Here is an 18912-nt window from a genome sequence, read left to right as displayed (position 1 = left end):
CCTCATCTGTTAAGAGCATTTCACTCGCTTCTAGCGCCCCTCAGTGGACATTTCACCTCGGAACTGCCGCGATACGTGCAAGGAACCTTGTAATATCTTTTTGCCAAAAATTTCGCCACAGTCATGATTTTTTTAATGAAATCACTACCAGGGGCCTGGGTAGCTTAGTGAGTAAAGACGCTGACTACCACACCTGGAGTCGTGAGTTTGAATCCAGGGCGTGCTGAGAGACTCCTGCCAGGTCTCCTAAGCAACCAAATTGGCCCGGTTGCTAGGGAGGGTAGAGTCACATGGGGTAACCTCCTCGTGATCGCTATAATGTGGTTCGCTCTCAGTGGGGTGTTTGGTGAGTTGTGCATGGATGCCGTAGAGAATAGCGTGAAGCCTCCACACGCAATACATCTCCACGGTAACGCGCTCAACAAGCCACGTGATAAGATGCGTGGATTGACAGTCTCAGACATTTAGACAACTGAGATTTGTCCTCCGCCACCCAGATTGAGGCGAGTCACTACGCCACCACGAGGACTTAGAGCGCATTGGGAATTGGGCATTCCAAATTGGGGAGAAAAAGGGGAAAAAAAATACAAATAAAAAAATGAGATCACTGCCAAAAAATGTGTAGTATTTTTGTATTCCAGTAAAAATATCAAAACATTTTTAAAACAAGATACAGTACATTTATTTGTGAACCAAAATGACATGCGATTTTATCTTCTTTTCAGAGAAATTGACAAAATGTTGTAACGTTTATGCTTATAACAAAATAAAACTATTCGCCAATGGGGTATGAAAAAAACTTGATTCAAAGGAAAACCAAGTAGATTTTTTTTAACCCCATTTTTTGTTTTCTCTGAAATAAGAAAAAAAAAAACCAGTAAGAAAGGTATTTTTTGCTGTGCATACAGAGGCATATAAATGTTAATGTGATGTAAATCATCAGAATTTGTATTTATTGAAATTAGTTCAAATTCACAGTAATTATCACATGTCCATGTCTGCATTTTTACTGGCATCTGAGATGAGATATACCACTTTTCATAACATGATAACATGTGCTTCCCATGTTCGTTCTAGATTTCATATTCTAGACCAGCAAAACAGCTGTAAGGCTAATGAATGTGTGCAAAATGTCAAGCATGCCAAAAATGTCTGGTGGCTTTTAAACTTAATTCTCAAAGCACTATGAGCAACAGACAACCGGCGGACAAATGTGGTCATTCTTTGAGAAATCCAAGAATGGAAATGCCATTTGTACCTTACGATGTCTGTTATATACAGTCAGACAACAACTGCAGCAGCCCGAGACATCGTGTTTGTGCATGTGTGGGGATATTACATATTTTTAGCACTCGAAATATGATCAAAATGCTTATTTGCACAGTTGGATTTTTGGACACATGCTCAACGCCGAGGCCCACAGATAAATGCTATTTTCAGACCCCAAATGTCACTGTTGCAGCCAGACAACTCAAACATTTGTCACTAAAACAACATGTGAGAGTTGAACTTGAAATTTGCTACATGTTGTTTTTACATACATTTTGTAGTTACTGTACCACTTTTTTTGAAGGCTGAAAACCATTTCACTGAGGTCAACATTATTACAGGATACAGAGATCGTGACTCTTGTGTCCTGTTTAACTGTCCATTACATTATCTGTCATAAAATGACATCACTGTATAATGGGTTTCGTTGTACATGGCATCTGCATTTTAATTTTTCAATTCGATGTGCTGAAACAGCCCTACATCATGCTGATTTAAGGCCTTGAGATACTTCCGGAGAAGTTCCTTTTCGTTCTTCGTTCTAAACCACCAAGCAATGGTATACTGTTTCCGAACATTCAGACACCGGTCACACCGCTGTGGGAGGCGTTTAGAAGTACATTTAAATATGAGGACGCTACATGTAAAACCTTAACCAATGTGTTAAACTAAAATGTGTTATCAATGACTTTATGCCTCATTCTATGAGTAGACTTCACATGAGGTCAGTAAAAGAAGCTGTTTTGAACACTCGATGATGATTTAACCCTTGTGCGTCAGTAAAAAAAAGTTACTCAGAGGTCCTTCGAGGACAAAAATGTCACTGTCAAAAAACTGCCGTAATAATATTATATATTCATATTATTTTCCTCTTTCAATGAGTTAATTTTGTTAACCAACATCAGTCCTGATCATAACTACCAAATATTCATTCATTTTCAGGATTTTAACCCTTTAAATGCCAGTTTGTTTATATAATGCCACTGTTGTTTTTTACAGACACACGCACACATTTCTCAATACACACATACAAAACACACTCTGACATCCATAACAACACACACACACACAATTTTAGCTGCATCATTTATTCAATTGTCCTGCAGTGCTCTATAATAGAGCAAAGAGAAAATAGGGGAAAAGCTTGTATTTGCTCCATAGGCTAAACATGAGAAAAATGGCGCCATCTGGTGGAAGATATTACAAATGTAAATTGTGAAGCCAGGGCTCTGGAATGAAAGCATAATATCATAGAATTCATGATTTTATGCTTTAATGGCACTGGGATCAAATATTGCAGTTTTAATGGGTTTCAATGGGGACATTTTTGTCCTGAAGGTCCTGAGTGTAACTATTTTGTGTACACAGTGTATTATAGATGTATTATAGGAACTGAGGTTCAAATATCAAAATTCCCCCCAAAATACACACCTTTGGAAAAATGTATGCCATTGGCATTAACACAGACAAAATTATAAAAAAAAAAAAAATGAAAAAGACAAAACTGTCCCGAAGGTCGCACAAGGGTTAAAGTAATATACTGTATATGCAGTAGAAAATTTGTAATTTGTCTTGTTTGTATTCTGAATTCATGACGCTAATGCGCTAACACGCTATACGCGGCCATAATATGCGCCGGTTACACTGTTATTGTGATTTATAATGACACTTGATACATTTGCAAAGCTAAGTGTATAAAAGTGATAATGTTCAGAATAAAGACAAAAGAATGAGCATAGAGGCATATCTCACTTTAGACCAGGGATGTAAAGTAATTGAGTAAAAATACTTAAGTATTATTTTTTGGGATTTGTACTTTACTTGAGCGCAATTTAAGAGGAATACTTGTACTTTTACTTCATTACATTTCCAAAGAATAATTGTACTTTTTACTCACAATTTTATTTAAACTTGAAAAGTATTCACTACATTTTTGCAGATAATTTTCATTCGTCTTACTGGACTAAAGCCGCCCTTTTACTGCATCCAACAAACGACAGATGACAGACCAGAGGTCAGTGACGCACGGCGGCTGTGTGCAACATTTTTGCAAAATAAAATGATGTGGTTCACTACACGTCTCAGGGCAGTTCTAAAGTGAAATCTCCACCGTGTGGCGCTAAAAGCGAGTGAAGTGTTCTCCCGAACAGATGAGGTTTTTAAGGTAAAGTTCTACTGAGATTTAAATCAACAAAACTGACCTCCATACCCTAAACCTTAAACCTAAACATAACCGATAGTATAATAAAAAGCAAATGTGAGAGGAAAAACACAACCACGTCATTTTGTGGTTCTTCTATGACACTTTCGGCTCACGTGTGGACACGCGTGCTCTTCAGGACTCATATAGATGTAGGTAAGTTGCACCAGCTCGCTAATAACTCATTTTGACTCACTAAACAACATAAACAGATGGGGTAATAGGGTTCAAAACAGTGTTACTATGAATGCAAACTTTAATACAGTGAAAAAGACACTCTATTAGCATAACATAAATATATATAAATAAATAAAAATGTCCAACATTCTTTTGAATGTCCATGTACTAAAACAAAATATTTGATGCCATGAGTGTACCTTCATTTACTATTACTATTATTTTGAATGGCCATGGAAAATGAAGCAATGTGATAACAATTTTACCTGGTCGCAAAAAGTAGTCCGTTAATTTACCTGATGAACTTTCACCTTTTGCTGACCCTTTATGCTTCAGCTAATGAGTGCTTCTAAATCACTTGCACCTTTATTAGCATCTGACACATAAGTGCCAGCTTTACATGTCACACATTCTGCTTCCCACGGATCTCGACCTGGACGAAAGCATGGGAATTTTTTGTGCAAATCTTCTGTAAATTTGCACTTTGGTTTGGGCATTGTTTCCACTCAGCTGTCATTTGCTGCTACTGTCAAGCAACTGTTTGATACCGAACACAACAGGGCTTCGCGCGTTCGCGAGATTGACGGGCAGGAATTTGGCCAATAGTTGCTGCAAACCTCTTATAATCGACCAATTGATGTGCAAGAAGGCGGGACTTACAAAGAGGGGTTATATCAATGCAAATATGCGTGCACGCACAGTGCAGTATTAGACCAGATGCACATCATAATGCAGCTAAAGCCGAATCCCGGACATTATCACAAATTTAGAAATCCCGGCCGTACGCTTTTTTAAGGTCCGAAAAAGAGGACATGTCCGGAAAAAAAAGGACATATGGTCGATCACCCTACGCTGTATGTTTCAGGCTGTAGATTCAAAAGAACCTGTTCATAAGATTCATTTGTTCGGCAATCAGACTACACTGGTCACACTGAATATTTCTCGCTGTAGATTCAAAGGAACCGATTCATAAGAGTCATTTGTTCAGGAATCAGACTACACTAGTCACACTGAATGTTTCTCACTGTAGATTCAAAAGAACCGGTTCATAAGAGTCATTTGTTCCAGAATCAGTCTACACTGGTCACACTGAATGTTTCTCACTGTAGATTCAAAAGAACCGATTCATAAGAGTCATTTGTTCAGGAATCAGACTACACTGGTCACACTGAATGTTTCTCACTGTAGATTCAAAAGAACCGGTTCATAAGAGTCATTTGTTCCAGAATCAGTCTACACTGGTCACACTGAATGTTTCTCACTGTAGATTCAAAAGAACCGATTCATAAGAGTCATTTGTTCAGGAATCAGACTACAATGGTTGCGCTGAATGTTTTGCGCTGTAGATTCAAAAGAACCAGTTCATAAGAGTCATTTGTTCAGGAATCAGACTACAATGGTTGCACTGAATGTTTCGCACTGTGGATTCAAAAGAACCAGTTCATAAGAGTCATTTGTTCGGGAATCAGACTACACTGGTCACAATGAATATTTCTCGCTGTAGATTCAAAGGAATTGATTCAAAAATGTCATTTGTTTGGGAATCAGACTACACTGGTCGCACTGAATGTTTCTCACTGTAGATTCAAAAGAACCAGTTCATAAGAGTCATTTGTTCCAGAATCAGTCTACATTGGTCACACTGAATGTTTCTCACTGTAGATTCAAAAGAACCAGTTCATAAGAGTCATTTGTTCAGGAATCAGACTACACTGGTCACATTGAATGTTTCTCACTGTAGATTCAAAAGAACCAGTTCATAAGATTCATTTGTTCCAGAATCAGTCTACACTGGTCACACTGAATGTTTCTCGCTGTAGATTCAAAAGAACCGATTCATAAGAGTCATTTGTTCAGGAATCAGACTACAATGGTTACGCTGAATGTTTTGCACTGTAGATTCAAAAGAACCAGTTCATAAGAGTCATTTGTTCAGGAATCAGACTACAATGGTTGCGCTGAATGTTTTGCGCTGTAGATTCAAAAGAACCGATTCATAAGAGTCATTTGTTCGGGAATCAGACTACACTGGTCACACTGAATGTTTCTCGCTGTAGATTCAAAAGAACTGGTTCATAAGAGTCATTTGTTCGGGAATCAGACTACACTGGTGACACTTCATGCTGTAGGATCAGTAGTTGGGCAGTGCTGCTGCTGAATCAAAGTGTCCTGTCCAATTCAGCAGAAAAATGGAAGTGCGGAACCTTTAACAAAAACAAAAGACATGAAAATAAGTCGGTTCGGAACCCTAGCAGCAACAAAGTCTTAGTGGGCCAATTTAGGATAAATCTCACGAACGCTTACAAATAAACCATCTCACTGTTGCTGGCAGTGATGTCCTCAGCATATTTAATGATAATGTTCGTATGATGTTGTGCCAAACAGTTGCAGGTGAACTGAATACAGCTGATCTCACAAAGACACCAGCCACTTGCCCCACCAGCAGATTTGTTAGAATACTGTAACGTAACTTTGTCTCTCGAAATGTGGTTATTAATTATTTCTCTCTGCCTCAAATCCTGTGGGATTACTGATTCACTTTCAATGAATCTCACACACATTTGTCTGTTGAAGCCATTGGTTGCCTGAGTGCTCCAGCACAGCAGAGCTCTTAGCAACCAGACACATGAGTGACAGGAAGGAGTTGCTATGGCCTTAGAAACACACACTCAAATTAGTTTCATTCCATCTTTATTTCACGTGTTTTTTTTTCTCACCTTGTCTTTTCATTCTTCTTTCTGCTTGTATTTATTTTACCTACTTGTGTTTGTTCTATCTTCTTGTATACAGTGATGTGAAAAAGTATTAGATTTCTTCTATTTTTGTGTATTTTTCATACTAAATTGTTTTAGGTCTTCAAACAAGATTTAACATAAACAAAGGCAGCCTGAGTAAACTCAAAATACAGTTTTCAAACATATATATATTTTTATTGATGCAAAAAAGTTATCCAACACCTATATCACCCATGTGAAAAACGAACTGCCCCCTTAAACTTAATAGCTGGTTGTGCCACCTTTAACAGCAACAGCTGCAACCAAACGCTTCCGATAACCGGAGATCAGTTTTCGAGCATGAACTGCCCGTTTAAGGTCCTGCCACATCATCTCAATCGGGTTCAAGTCAGGACTTTGACTAGGCCACTCCAAAACTTTAATTTAGCTTCTTTTGAGGCATTCAGAGGTGGACTTACTCTTATGCTTTGTATCATTGTCTTGCTGCATAATACAGTTGCGCTTGAGCTTCAACTCACGGACTGATGACCGGACATTCCTCTTTAGGATTTTCTGGTAGAGAGCAGAATTCATGTTTCCCTCAATTATTGCAAGTCGCCCTGAAGCAGCAAAGCACCTCCACACCATCACACTACCACCACCATGCTTGACTGTAGGTATGATGATGATCTTTTTGTGGGATTCTGTGTTTGATTTACGCCAGATGTAACAGGACTCCTGTCTTCCAAACAGTTCCACTTTCGACTGATCAGTCCACAGAACATTCTCCCAAAAGATTTGAGGATCATCAAGGTGTGTTTTGGCAAAATTCAGACAAGCCTTAATGTTCTTCTGGGTTAGCAGTGGTTTCCGCCTCAACACTCTTCCATGGATGGCATTTTTGGCCCGTGTCTTTCTGATAGTGGAGTCATGAACAGTGACCTTTATTGTTGGAAGAGAGGCCTGCAGTTCCTTGGATGTTGTCCTTGGCTTTTTTGTGACTTCCTGGATGAGTCGTCGCTGTGCTCTTGGAGGAATTTTGGAAGGTCAGACACTTTTGGGAAGGTTGAATACTGTGCCAAGTTTTCTCCATTTGGAGATAATGGCTCTCACTGTGGATCTTTGGAGTCCCAGAGCCCTTGAAATAGCTTTGTAACCCTTCCCAGACTGATGTATTTTAATAATCTTTTTCCACATCCTTTCTGAGATTTTTTTCAACCTTGGCATAGTGTGCAACATGGGTGAGACCTTTTAGCCAACTTCATGCTGCTGAAAAAGTTCTATTTAGGTGTAGATTTGATTAAACAGTGCTGGCAGTAATCAGGCCTGGGTGTGTCTAGTCCAGCTGAACCCCATTATGAATGCAGTTTCGTAGATTTGGGGATTTAGTAACTAAGGGGGCAAATACTTTTTCACACAGTTGGTATTGGATAACTTTTTTGCTTCAATAAATAACATCATTTAAAAACTGTATTTTGTGTTTACTGAGATTGCCTTTGTTGAGGAAATCAGGACAGGGGCAAATAGTTTTTCACAGCATTGTACCTTGTTTTACAAATGCTAAAACTATATATCAGACAGGCCAGTCAGGGGCGGTTTTAGTGTCAGTGGATATTTCATATGATTGAATATTGATATACAGAACACTTTATAATAAAAGTTTAAATGTTACATCTGTGGGGTCGTTTATATAAAGTAAATGCTTAAATATGACTGGAACTAAAATTTAGTTTAAAAAAGTCCCTCTAATTTTTGTTTCAGCCTCAGATATGCTTCAAAACGTGATGTAAAAAAAAACTATTTTGTCCCTTTTGGCTTTCTGTAGTCCAGCGATTCGGTGGGTGTTTTAAGTTACTTTAGAGATAGAGGGCTGTAAATACAGTAGGCTAAAATATGTGCTTATGAGAAAAAATAGTTTCTGGATTTGCCAAAAGGTGCGAGGTTCATGGTGTTGTGTCTTAATAAAAGAGTTGCAAATGTCCTGGCTTGTGACTTAAAGTTTTGCAAATTCCTCGAGCACATCTGTAAATATTACTCATTGTTTTCAGGGTTATTTATCTAAATCTTTGGTACTTACTGCATCTGGATGAACAAAGTTAACACAGTTTTCAATATCTCACCAAGAAAGTCATTTTGACCATTCACACACACATAATCGTGAGTCGCGAGCGCTAGTCTTGCATGTGCGCATATTCACATAAGTGAAACGCCAGTAACTAACTGGTTGACACTCCAACATAGTATGTGGTGGTCTTGCACCTTAACGCTGGTTGACACCCGTCATAAAATGGAAAATAATAAGAAGACGCAGTAACTAGGTAGCTAGCTACTGTCACAGTGCGTAGCTACTACTGCCACACAAATTCATGTCAGAGGAGATGGCAGACGAAAGTGAAACACTCTACTTGCACCCGAAAAAAGTTAGCTCGCCAGTGTGGGAGTTTTTTGGATTCCGTAAAAAAGACTGCAGGAAGTGCAGTAAGTGAAAAAGGGGGCAATACCACCCCTGGAGTCACGAGTTTGAATCCAGGGCATGCTGAGTGACTCCAGCCAGGTCTCCTAAGCAAACAAATTGGCCCAGTTGCTAGGGAGGGTAGAGTCACATGGGGTAACCTCCTCGTGGTGATGATTAGTGGTTCTCGCTCTCAATGGGGCACATGGTGAGTTGTGCGTGGATTGCGGAGAGTAGCATGAGCCTCCACATGCTGTGAGTCTCCGCGGTGTCATGCACAATGAGTCACGTGATAAGATGCGCGGATTGACGGTCTCAGAAACGGAGGCAACTGGGACTTGTCCTCCACCACCCGGATTGAGGTGAGTAACCGTGCCACCACGAGGACATACTAAGTAGTGGGAATTGGACATTCCATATTGGGAGAAAAAGGGATAAAAAAGAAAAAAAGGGGGTAATACCACCAACCTGTTCAACCACCTTTGCCTCCATCATCCTGCAGACTTCGCCACGGTAGAGAACGTAAGTTGCAGTTAGTTTGCTAGCCCTGAAATGGGAAATGTTACATTAAGGTCTTAGTTGTGTTGATAAAGCTAAGTGATCATGACGTTGGACGTGACAGTATTTTCTCTCTCCTGGTTATTTGTTAGGCAGCGTCAAAGAAGTGAGAGAGAGCCAGGGATTCAGGTCAGCTAACGCTGTTTGAGTCAGTGGATAAGAAAAGAAAAGCAGCCATGGCTAGTGCATGTCAGGATGAAGCCAACACTAAATCATTGGCCTACTTCATAGCAAAGGACACGATGTCCTTTAAAATTGTAGAGAGGCCATGCTTTAAAGCAATGATGAAAACAGTTGCTCCAAAATACAAAATCCCAAGAAGACAAAGCTGACATTGTATTGATCCATGTTGGCATCCATGCACAACTCACCACGTGCCCCACCGAGAGCGAACCACATTATGGCGACCATGAGGATTTTACCCCATGTGACTCTACCCTCCCTAGCAACCAGGCCAATTTGGTTGCTTAGGAGACCTGGCTGGAGTCTCTCAGCACGCCCTGGATTTGAACTCACGACTCCAGGGGTGATAGTTAGTGTCTTTACTCGCTGAGCTACCCAGGCCCCCTATAATATATTATTTAATATTAAAATATATTTATATTTTAATATCAATTTGATATCGAAGCACTAGTATTTTTGACATCACTACAAGATGATTAAAACATTTGGGGCTTTACTGAAAACATTCAGGGCTTGAGCCCCGGTAGCCCACCACTAGCACCGCCAATGAGGTCAGTTAATCTGCCAATCAGCGCAAGTCATGTGGCATTTCTAAGCAACCAGACTTCTGATATTCACATTGCGGACATTAAAATGGGCAAATACAATGATCCCATAGACTTGCATCTAGAAACCATATAGAGACCAGAATATCATAGAGACTTTTGCCAGTAAGTTACCATCTACAGCAGCAACACCTAAAGTTATATACTCTATATATTTTTGAGAAAATGTCTAAAATAATATGGTAATTTAATGTCATACAAATTTGTGTCTCATTTGCTATCATTAAATTAATAAATAGTATGAACATACAGTATATCACCTTTCTTTCTAGTTATCAGCATGAGCCTTTGAGAAACCCATATTGATCAATTAAAACATGAATTTGTGGGGTGGAGGTGCACCACTTTAATTCAGAGGCAGCACAACTACAATCTATTTAGTGTGTAATTGCTACAGTTGCACACAGAGTAATGGGTGTGTCCAGATTTCTCAGCAGACCAAAAATCTCTAATTGTCAGAATGAGTGTAGATGCTGCTACACAGATCTGATGAATCAAGCGCTCCAGAGAGGAGAAAGAGGAGAGATGAGAGGAGGCATTTCTGCAGGAGGGAGTTTTATTATGATAAATGATTATCATCAGTGCGTCGAGGTGTCAGATTATGTCTGGAGAACAGGGATGAGAGAGAGACAGACAGGCAGACAGTGTAGTCCACCAACAGCAACATGCATGTCTCATTTTAACGTTAAAACACAGGGTTTTTTGTGGGGGGGGGGGGGTGTTGGAAAGTGTGTTTTAAGTCAACATGAAATCAAAATTTACCCGATTTACTTTCTTAAAATGCCCACTTTTCTTCATGCATAAAATCAAGCTCCGCCCTACATCTTTTTTTTTTTCCTCATTGTAAAATCCTGTGTTTGAAACACGTCACATAATGGAAGTAAAATGGGTTGCGAGTGCATTTTTATGTTTACAGTTTACCATTTTTCTCTAAGAATTTCTGCTCTCAGTGTTCTGGCCTGACCTCACCATCTTCTCTTTGAACTTGATCTATAAATAGACTCTCACACTTAGTTTCGTACAGTAATTGGTCCATTAATTCTTTTTGAAATTAGATGTCAGAGTCCGTTCAGCTAATTGACTTTTACAGCGGCAAGCATGATTGACTCATCACTCTGTCCAGTATGTATACACGTGAAGACTCACTCTGCTCACCTTCAATGGTCACTGCGCGTGAACAAAAGCATTAACAATATTATTCCTACGGGGGCCTGGGTAGCTCAGCGAGTATTGATGCTGACTACCACCCCTGGAGTCACGAGTTCAAATCCAGGGTGTGCTGAGTAAAGATTTCTCACTTTGTTTCACAAGAATTCGATTTGATTCTGATTCGTTTGGGTATTTCAGGCCACGTCCACACTAATCCGTTTAGTGAAAAGTTAAAATTAAATCCTACGGTTATGTTTTCCAACACTGTTTTTGGTTTAAAGAAAAAAAAGCCATTCTAGTGTGGATGAGAGGCATAAATGTTGCCAAATTAGTGCATTTACACTCAGGACCTTCAGGACAAAAATGTCCCCATTGAAACCCATTAAAACTGCAATATTTGATCCCAGTGCCATTAAAGCATAAAATCAGGAATTCTATGATATTATGCTTTCATTCCAGAGCCCTGGCTTCAAAATGTACATGTTTTATATTTTCCACCAGATGGCGCCATTTTTCTCATGTTTAGACTATGGAGCAAATACAAGCTTTTTCCCTATTCTCTGTTTGCTGTATTATAGAGCACTGCAGGCTAATTGAATAAATGATGCAGCTAAAATTGTGTGTGTGTGTTGGTATGGATGTCAGAGTGTGTTTTGTATGTGTGTATTGAGAAATGTGTGTGTGTGTGTGTGTGTGTAAAAAACAACAGTGGCATTATGTAAACAAACTGGCATTTAAAGGGTTCAAATCCTGAAAATGAATGAATATTTGGTAGTTATGATCAGGACTGATGTTGGTTAACAAAATTAACTCATTGAAAGTGGAAAATAATATTAATATATAATATTATTATGCCAGTTTTTTAATGTGGACATTTTTGTCCTCGAAGGACATCTGAGTAACTTTTTTAAACTGACGCACAAGGGTTAACTTGGTACATTAAGAAAATATAAATAAAAAAAATAAACACAAATTATGCAGTTCAGTTGCTATGCTATGCATGTATAATAATCAACACAACCAAGACTGAAATAAATGTTAAAGTAAAAGATTGATCTTGGGATTTTAAAAATCGAAATTGAGATTGTTTATATATTTCTTTACCCAGCCCTAGTTGCGTTTACTTGTGCAAAACTCTATATCTATAGGGTGTTGCTATGCAGTTGCTAATGTGTTCAGAGTTGTGCTATACAGATGCTACTGTGCTCTGATTGGTTGCTAGTTGTTTGTTTACAGGACCAAGTCAAAAGAGGCAAAGTTTCTATGATATTTAAGCAAAAATCAAGCATCTGATCCCTTCAAGCCACATGATTTGAGGTATCATTTATGATATCTGTAGCCCATATGGTTCAAAATGGTGTTCATATCACTAACCCTCAGTATAAGTAATAGTAATATGATGCTTGCATTCACAAACAGCAGTAATAATAGAGAATAATAGAGCGTTTTTAACGTGAGTGTTGTGGACAAGGTGACGTGTGTTACTGAAGAGTATTATTTACATTATGACCTTAACACAAAAGATAAATGGATGAGTTCAAAGGATCTGCAGTTGTCACACTTCACTGAACTCTCTCTCTCTCTCTCTCTCTCTCTCTCTCTCTCTCTCCGTGTGTGTGTGTGTCCATTTCTTGCTGTCGTCCTCTCTCTGTCTTTCCATTGTTCTCATGTTCTTTAAAGTTGTCATATTCAGCACTTTTGCACCAAATTATAGTTCCCCCTGAAGTCCACTTACAATATTAGTCAAGGTTTCTTGCACCATAACAGTCATAATTTAGATTTAGCTACATGTTTCAGCTAAACTATACATATGTTTAATATAAATATATATATTTTTTTACATATTTTTATCACTCTGTGGTTGAACAGAATCCAGCAGTCACTCCAGCACTTGTGATGGTTGTCATAGTGATAAATCTGCATTTAAAATGTAAACAAGAAACACGGATGTCAGAAGTTGGTGTTTAATGTTTTTGATCAAAGGAAAATTTGTTTTTGTTTTTTTGGATTTTCTCCCAAATTTGGAATGCCCAATTCCCAATGCGCTCTAAGTCCTCATGGTGGCGCGGTTACTCACCTCAATCCGGGTGGCGGAGGACGAATCTCAGTTGCCTCCGCTTCTGAGACCGTCAATCCACGCATCTTATCACGTGACTCGTTGTGCATGACACCGCGGAGACTCATAGCATGTGGAGGCTCATGCTACTCTCTGCGATCCACACACAACTTACCACACGCACCCCACTGAGAGCGAGAACCACTAATCATGACCACGAGGAGGTTACCCCATGTGACTCTACCTTCCCTAGCAACCGGGCCAATTTGGTTGCTTAGGAGACCTGGCTGGAGTCACTCAGCACACCCTGGATTCGAACTTGAGACTCCAGGGGTGGTAGTCAGCGTCAATACTCGCTGAGATACCCAGGCAACGATCAAAGTAATTTTAGCAACCAGAGATGTTATTCATCCAGCGATTTTCAGAAAACTGACGTCGACAGAGGCACTGTGTTTTGTTAACGCTTTGAGTCTTTTTCTTTGTGTTCTGAGATAAAATCTCATTGTCATTTGCAGTGTTTTGTCTTTTTTATGGTCACAGTAAATCCCCTGAGCTGATGTTTATCTGTATGAAGAGAGATGAAGGACATGAGGATAGAGAGATTGGTGAGAGAGGTACAGTAGAGGACAGGTTTATTTAGATAAGAATGGATAGAAAGGAACAGGAATGATTGATTGAGTGATAAGCAGATCAAAGAGAATGATCAAGAACTGGGGTTTTTAACTAGAGATAGACCAATATATCGGTTTTACCGATTAATCGGTACCGATAGTTGCTTTTTGGAACTTTCGGTTATCTACAAAAATCTATGGCGATAGTTGCTGATGGTTTTTTGTTTTTATTCCTCCGTGTTCCTCTGTGGCCGGCGCTGGAGGATTCTACGGTTACAGTAGAACAATTCGGTTCATCAGTATAACAGCGGCCTCTAGAGGTTAAATAAAATCAATCTGACAATTTTCATCCATATTTTTATCCTCACTTCAATGCATATTTTGTTATTTTGATTAGATAAATCAAGTGTTCTAAATTATAGCATGAAAAGGGCATGAAAAGAAAAATGCTACTACATGGAAACGTGCCCCATCAGCACATATATCATGTCTCCAAATTCATATCTTGTGAATATATATATATATATATATATATTTAAAAAAAAGAATATATATAGGGTGACCATATGTCCTCTTTATCCCGCTTAAAAAAGCGTCCAGCGGGAATTTCTAAATTTGTGAAAATGTCCAGGATTCGGCTTTAGTTGCATTATGATGTGCATCTGGTCTAATACTGCATTGTGTGTGCACACATATTTGCATTGCTTTAACCCCTCTTTGTAAGTCCCGCCTTCTTGCACATCAATTGGTCGATTATAAGAGGCTTGCAGCAACTATTCCTGCCTGTCAATCTCGCGAACACGCGAAGCCCTGTTGTGTTCGGCATCAAACAGTTGCTTGACAGTAGCAGCAAATGACAGCTGAGTGGAATCAATGCCCAAACCAAAGTGCAAATTTACAGAAGATTTGCACAAATAATTCCCATGCTTTCGTCCAGGTCGAGATCCGTGGGAAGCAGAACCAATATTAGGTGCTAACCCAATAATCAAAACAATCAAGTACAACCCCCCCCCCATTATTTATACCATGATCAATGGAAACTGTAAAGCATGTAAATGCTTCATGCTGCAACCCCCACAATGTTTAAGCCAAATCGCCCTTGCATAGATGCAAGGAGATAGATAACAATCCAGTCGCTCACACATCACATCATCAGCACTGGCGTAGCCAAGAGTGGGCCGAGGTAACCTATTGGGCATTCACTTAATATTAGAAACTTCAGGCTCTTATAAATAGACTGCTTATAGCTTATAAATATGGGTAGTTCTGTTTTTCCAGAATACAGTCGTGCTCCTAATCGCAGTGCTCAAATATCCCGACCTACTGTTCGAACCGTGCTCTACATCAAGTGCCAAAAACACGGGGAGTAAATTAATTCAAACGGGACTTGCGGTTTGGTGCATACCCAGTTCATTTTACACCTTTCAAGACAACATGGACATACAAGGAAAAATGCTAGAGGAATTTCTTAGATGTTTTCAGCTGCTGAGTATTTATTCAGCAACTGATGAACGGCAATCATAAGAAGTCTTTTTCATACAGAAGTCTTGGCTCTGTGGTTTCACCTGCCATTATTTCCACCATTTCTCGCCCCTGCTGTTTCCTTGAACATTATATGGTAGATGCATCTTTTTTTTTTTTTTATACCCTTTTTCTCCCAATTTGGAATGCCCAATTCCCACTACTTAGTAGGTCCTCGTGTTGGCACGGTTACTCACCTCAATCTGGGTGGTGGAGGTCAAGTCCCAGTTGCCTCCGCTTTCTGAGACCGTCAATCCGTGCATCTTATCACGTGACTCGTTGTGCATGTGGAGGCTCATGCTACTCTCCACGATCCACGCACAACTTACCACACGCCCCATTGAGAGCGAGAACCACTAATTGTGACCACGAGGAGGTGACTCTACCCTCCCTAGCAACTGGGACAATTTGGTTGCTTAGGAGACCTGGCTGGAGTCACTCAGCGCACCCTGGATTCGAACTCACGACTCCAGGGGTGGTAGTCATCGTCAATACTCGCTGAGATACCCAGGCCCCCAGTAGATGCATTTTTGAGTGACAGTCCTAAATCTCACCTCGTGATTACTTTGTAAAGAGCGTCTTTGTAAAGTGCGGTAGTAATTGCTGCAGATGGTGCGTAGTTAACGGCACTGCAGCAGAGTTTTAGGTTTTTTGCTTTGTTTTGATTCAGAATGGCATGCAAGCATGCAACTTTTGCAATTTGCATTTTATATATATATATATATGTAGAACTATTAAAATTATTACATTGAAAAAAAATGTTTTGAACCAATTCTGCACAGTATGCGACACAAAAGCTTGTAGGCTTGCAAAAGTAATTGTGATCTGGCGAAAATTGAGTCTTGAGTGCGTCTTTTATGAATAGACACTGATACACCGTTATCTGAAGATGCATTAAGGGGTCTGAATGTATTGAAATTCTGAAGAGAGGAATCCGATCATATGCCTCAACTCATTCAGACGGATGATCCAGACAGATCACATTTCCGAACGTCCCCTCTGACCAGCTTCCCAAAAATGCTTTCAACAGGATTTGAGCGATCAGGTTATCTGGGATGAGAGCAGATTAGATTTGATTATGAGATCAGAAGAAATTTACTATGGAATTAAAGGGACTGATTATGACACAGAGAGATGCATGTGTGCGCATACACAATCAAAACAAAATATGAACACAGACAAACACAGACCTTGTAATACAAATTAAAGAGGGTTCGTTTTATAATTACGACATTCTTCATCAACTGTCTTTGTTTCATTAAGGTAAACATCTAGCTCTAGTTTCATTAATTAACTGTTGTTGTTTTTGAAAACATAAAAGATTTGTTTGTTTGTTTTTTTGGTTACAAAGTGAACACATAAACACATTGGCTGTTAGTGGTCTTTGATAAGTAAAGCATCACTATTACTATTATTGTTGGGAACCAGTATTAAAAAACATACTGAAACCATATGTTTTCATGACTTTCAGTTCTGTTAATGATTCCCAAAGGAGAAATTGTCCACAGATTCAGACGAAACACTGCACTAAAAAACAGTGTTTCCTGAATCTACAGCGTGACAAACACACAGCGCATCCAGTGAGGTCCAATTCCCGATTCCCGATTCCCGATTGTGCTCTTTTTATGGATCAAACACATACAGCGAGACCAGTGTGACCTAGCAACCAGATAGCAATGCCCTAGCAACCACTCGGAACACCATAGCAACCACTCAGGACACCTTTGAAACTGCAAAGCTGTGCCCTAGCAACCAGAAAACAATGCCCTAGCAACCAACTAGCAACCAGATAACAATGCCCTAGCAGCCATCCGGAACACCATGGCAACCACTCAGAACACCTTTAAAACTGCAAAACAATGCCCAAGCAACCAGATAACAATGCCCTAGCAACCACATAGCATCCAGATAACAATGCCCTAGCAATCATCTAGCAACCAGATAACAATGCCCTAGCAACCTCTTAGCAACTAGATAACAATGCCCTAGCAACCACTGAGAACACCTTTGAAACTGTAAAGCAAGGCCCTAGCAACCACCTATAAACCAAATAGAAATGCCCTAGCAACCATATAACAATGCCCTAGCAACCACCCAGAATACAATAGCAATCACTCAGAACACCTTTGAAACAGCAAAGCAATGCCCTAGCAACCACCTAGCAATCAGATAACAATGCCCTTGCAACAACCCGGGACACCATAGGCATAGCAACCACTCAGAACACCTTTGGAACTGTAAAGCAAGGCCCTAGCAACCAGATAGCAATGCCCTAGCAACCACCCAGAACACCCGAACCACCCCCTAACAATTCACACATACATGTTTCTATCATGATGACTCTATATGACCTGTAATTCATTCTGTATGTCTATCTTCTGTCTCTCATTTACTGATTTTCTTTTTCCATATGCATTCATACTCAGTATAAAGTCTTATTTTGTGTGTGTTTAGGTTGGAATGGGTGGAAATCATCGAGCCGCGCACTCGAGAGCGCATGTACGCCAACCTGCTGACGGGCGAGTGCGTTTGGGACGCCCCGGCGGGTGTACAGATCAAGCGCAGTGGACAGGATCAGTGGTGGGAGCTCTTCGACTCCAAAACGTCCCGATTCTACTACTATAACGCTTCTACCCAGAGTACAGTTTGGCACCGCCCACACAGCTCTGACATCATACCCCTCGCCAAGCTCCAAACGCTGAAACAGAACACGAACGCGGCTCCGCCCTCTGCTACAACGACCAGTGCCTCGGCTGACAGCAGCCCCGCCCGCAGTGCCGTCAGCACGACATCATCACAAGAGCAGGAGGAGAAAACGTCAGCCAGTGAGGAGGGAGAGAGGTGAGGACTTATGTAAACATAACCCTCCAAATTCCCCAAATCTCTTCCTTCTCCAATAGGTCATCCCATTACAGTTTAGCCTTTAGAGACGCTTTAAAGAGCCAATGAAAAAAAATAAGACATTTGTGGAGATGTAAAACTGTAAAATGTACAGTCTTTTTCTTCTAGGAAAAACAAAACAAAAATATTGATGATGTCATCTTGCACTAAGGGGCGTATACATTTTTTTTTTTTTTATGTTCCTCCTTCTAATACTAGCTACAGCTGATAAGCAATAACATATTTTCATATTTTTTGTTTGATTAAAATATTGCTGTAAGTGTTTTGATAGTTCAACTGTATTAGAAATAAATAGCTTCTAGTCTCTCAACAGCTTTCACCTATTTGTGTACTGTTCACAAACCAGCAATACTGTTTGCATAATATGCAGTTTTTCTGTATGCAATGCGCTCGCCTTGACTTTCCATTTACAGTGTGACCATGTTGTTTGATTTCCCAGAGAAATAACAAAGACAGTTTTACACAAAATTGGTGATAACTGAATTAAACATGCAGCATGGTGAGTTCATCCTAGAG

The 18912-nt window shown here is 39.8% G+C and overlaps 1 protein-coding gene across 2 annotated transcripts in view; it reads left to right on the top strand.

Annotated features, from left to right (window-relative positions):
• Positions 1 to 18912, top strand: part of LOC127416297 (rho GTPase-activating protein 39-like) — a 70011-nt gene that overhangs the window by 12279 nt on the left and 38820 nt on the right. For both annotated transcript variants that reach the window (XR_007893088.1, XM_051655564.1), the window contains exon 2: positions 17950 to 18336. Coding sequence is in view for 1 of the 2 variants with exons in the window: in XM_051655564.1 (XP_051511524.1) it covers positions 17950 to 18336 (387 nt within the window). In the remaining variant the exon portion in view is untranslated. The remainder of the gene's footprint in view (positions 1 to 17949; positions 18337 to 18912) is intronic.

The sequence above is a fragment of the Myxocyprinus asiaticus genome, chromosome 25 (genome assembly GCF_019703515.2).
Source record: "Myxocyprinus asiaticus isolate MX2 ecotype Aquarium Trade chromosome 25, UBuf_Myxa_2, whole genome shotgun sequence".
NCBI classification, from domain to species: Eukaryota; Metazoa; Chordata; class Actinopteri; order Cypriniformes; family Catostomidae; genus Myxocyprinus; species Myxocyprinus asiaticus.
The sequence above is the reverse complement of the archived record's forward strand: the minus strand, read 5'-3'. Positions and strand labels throughout refer to the sequence as shown.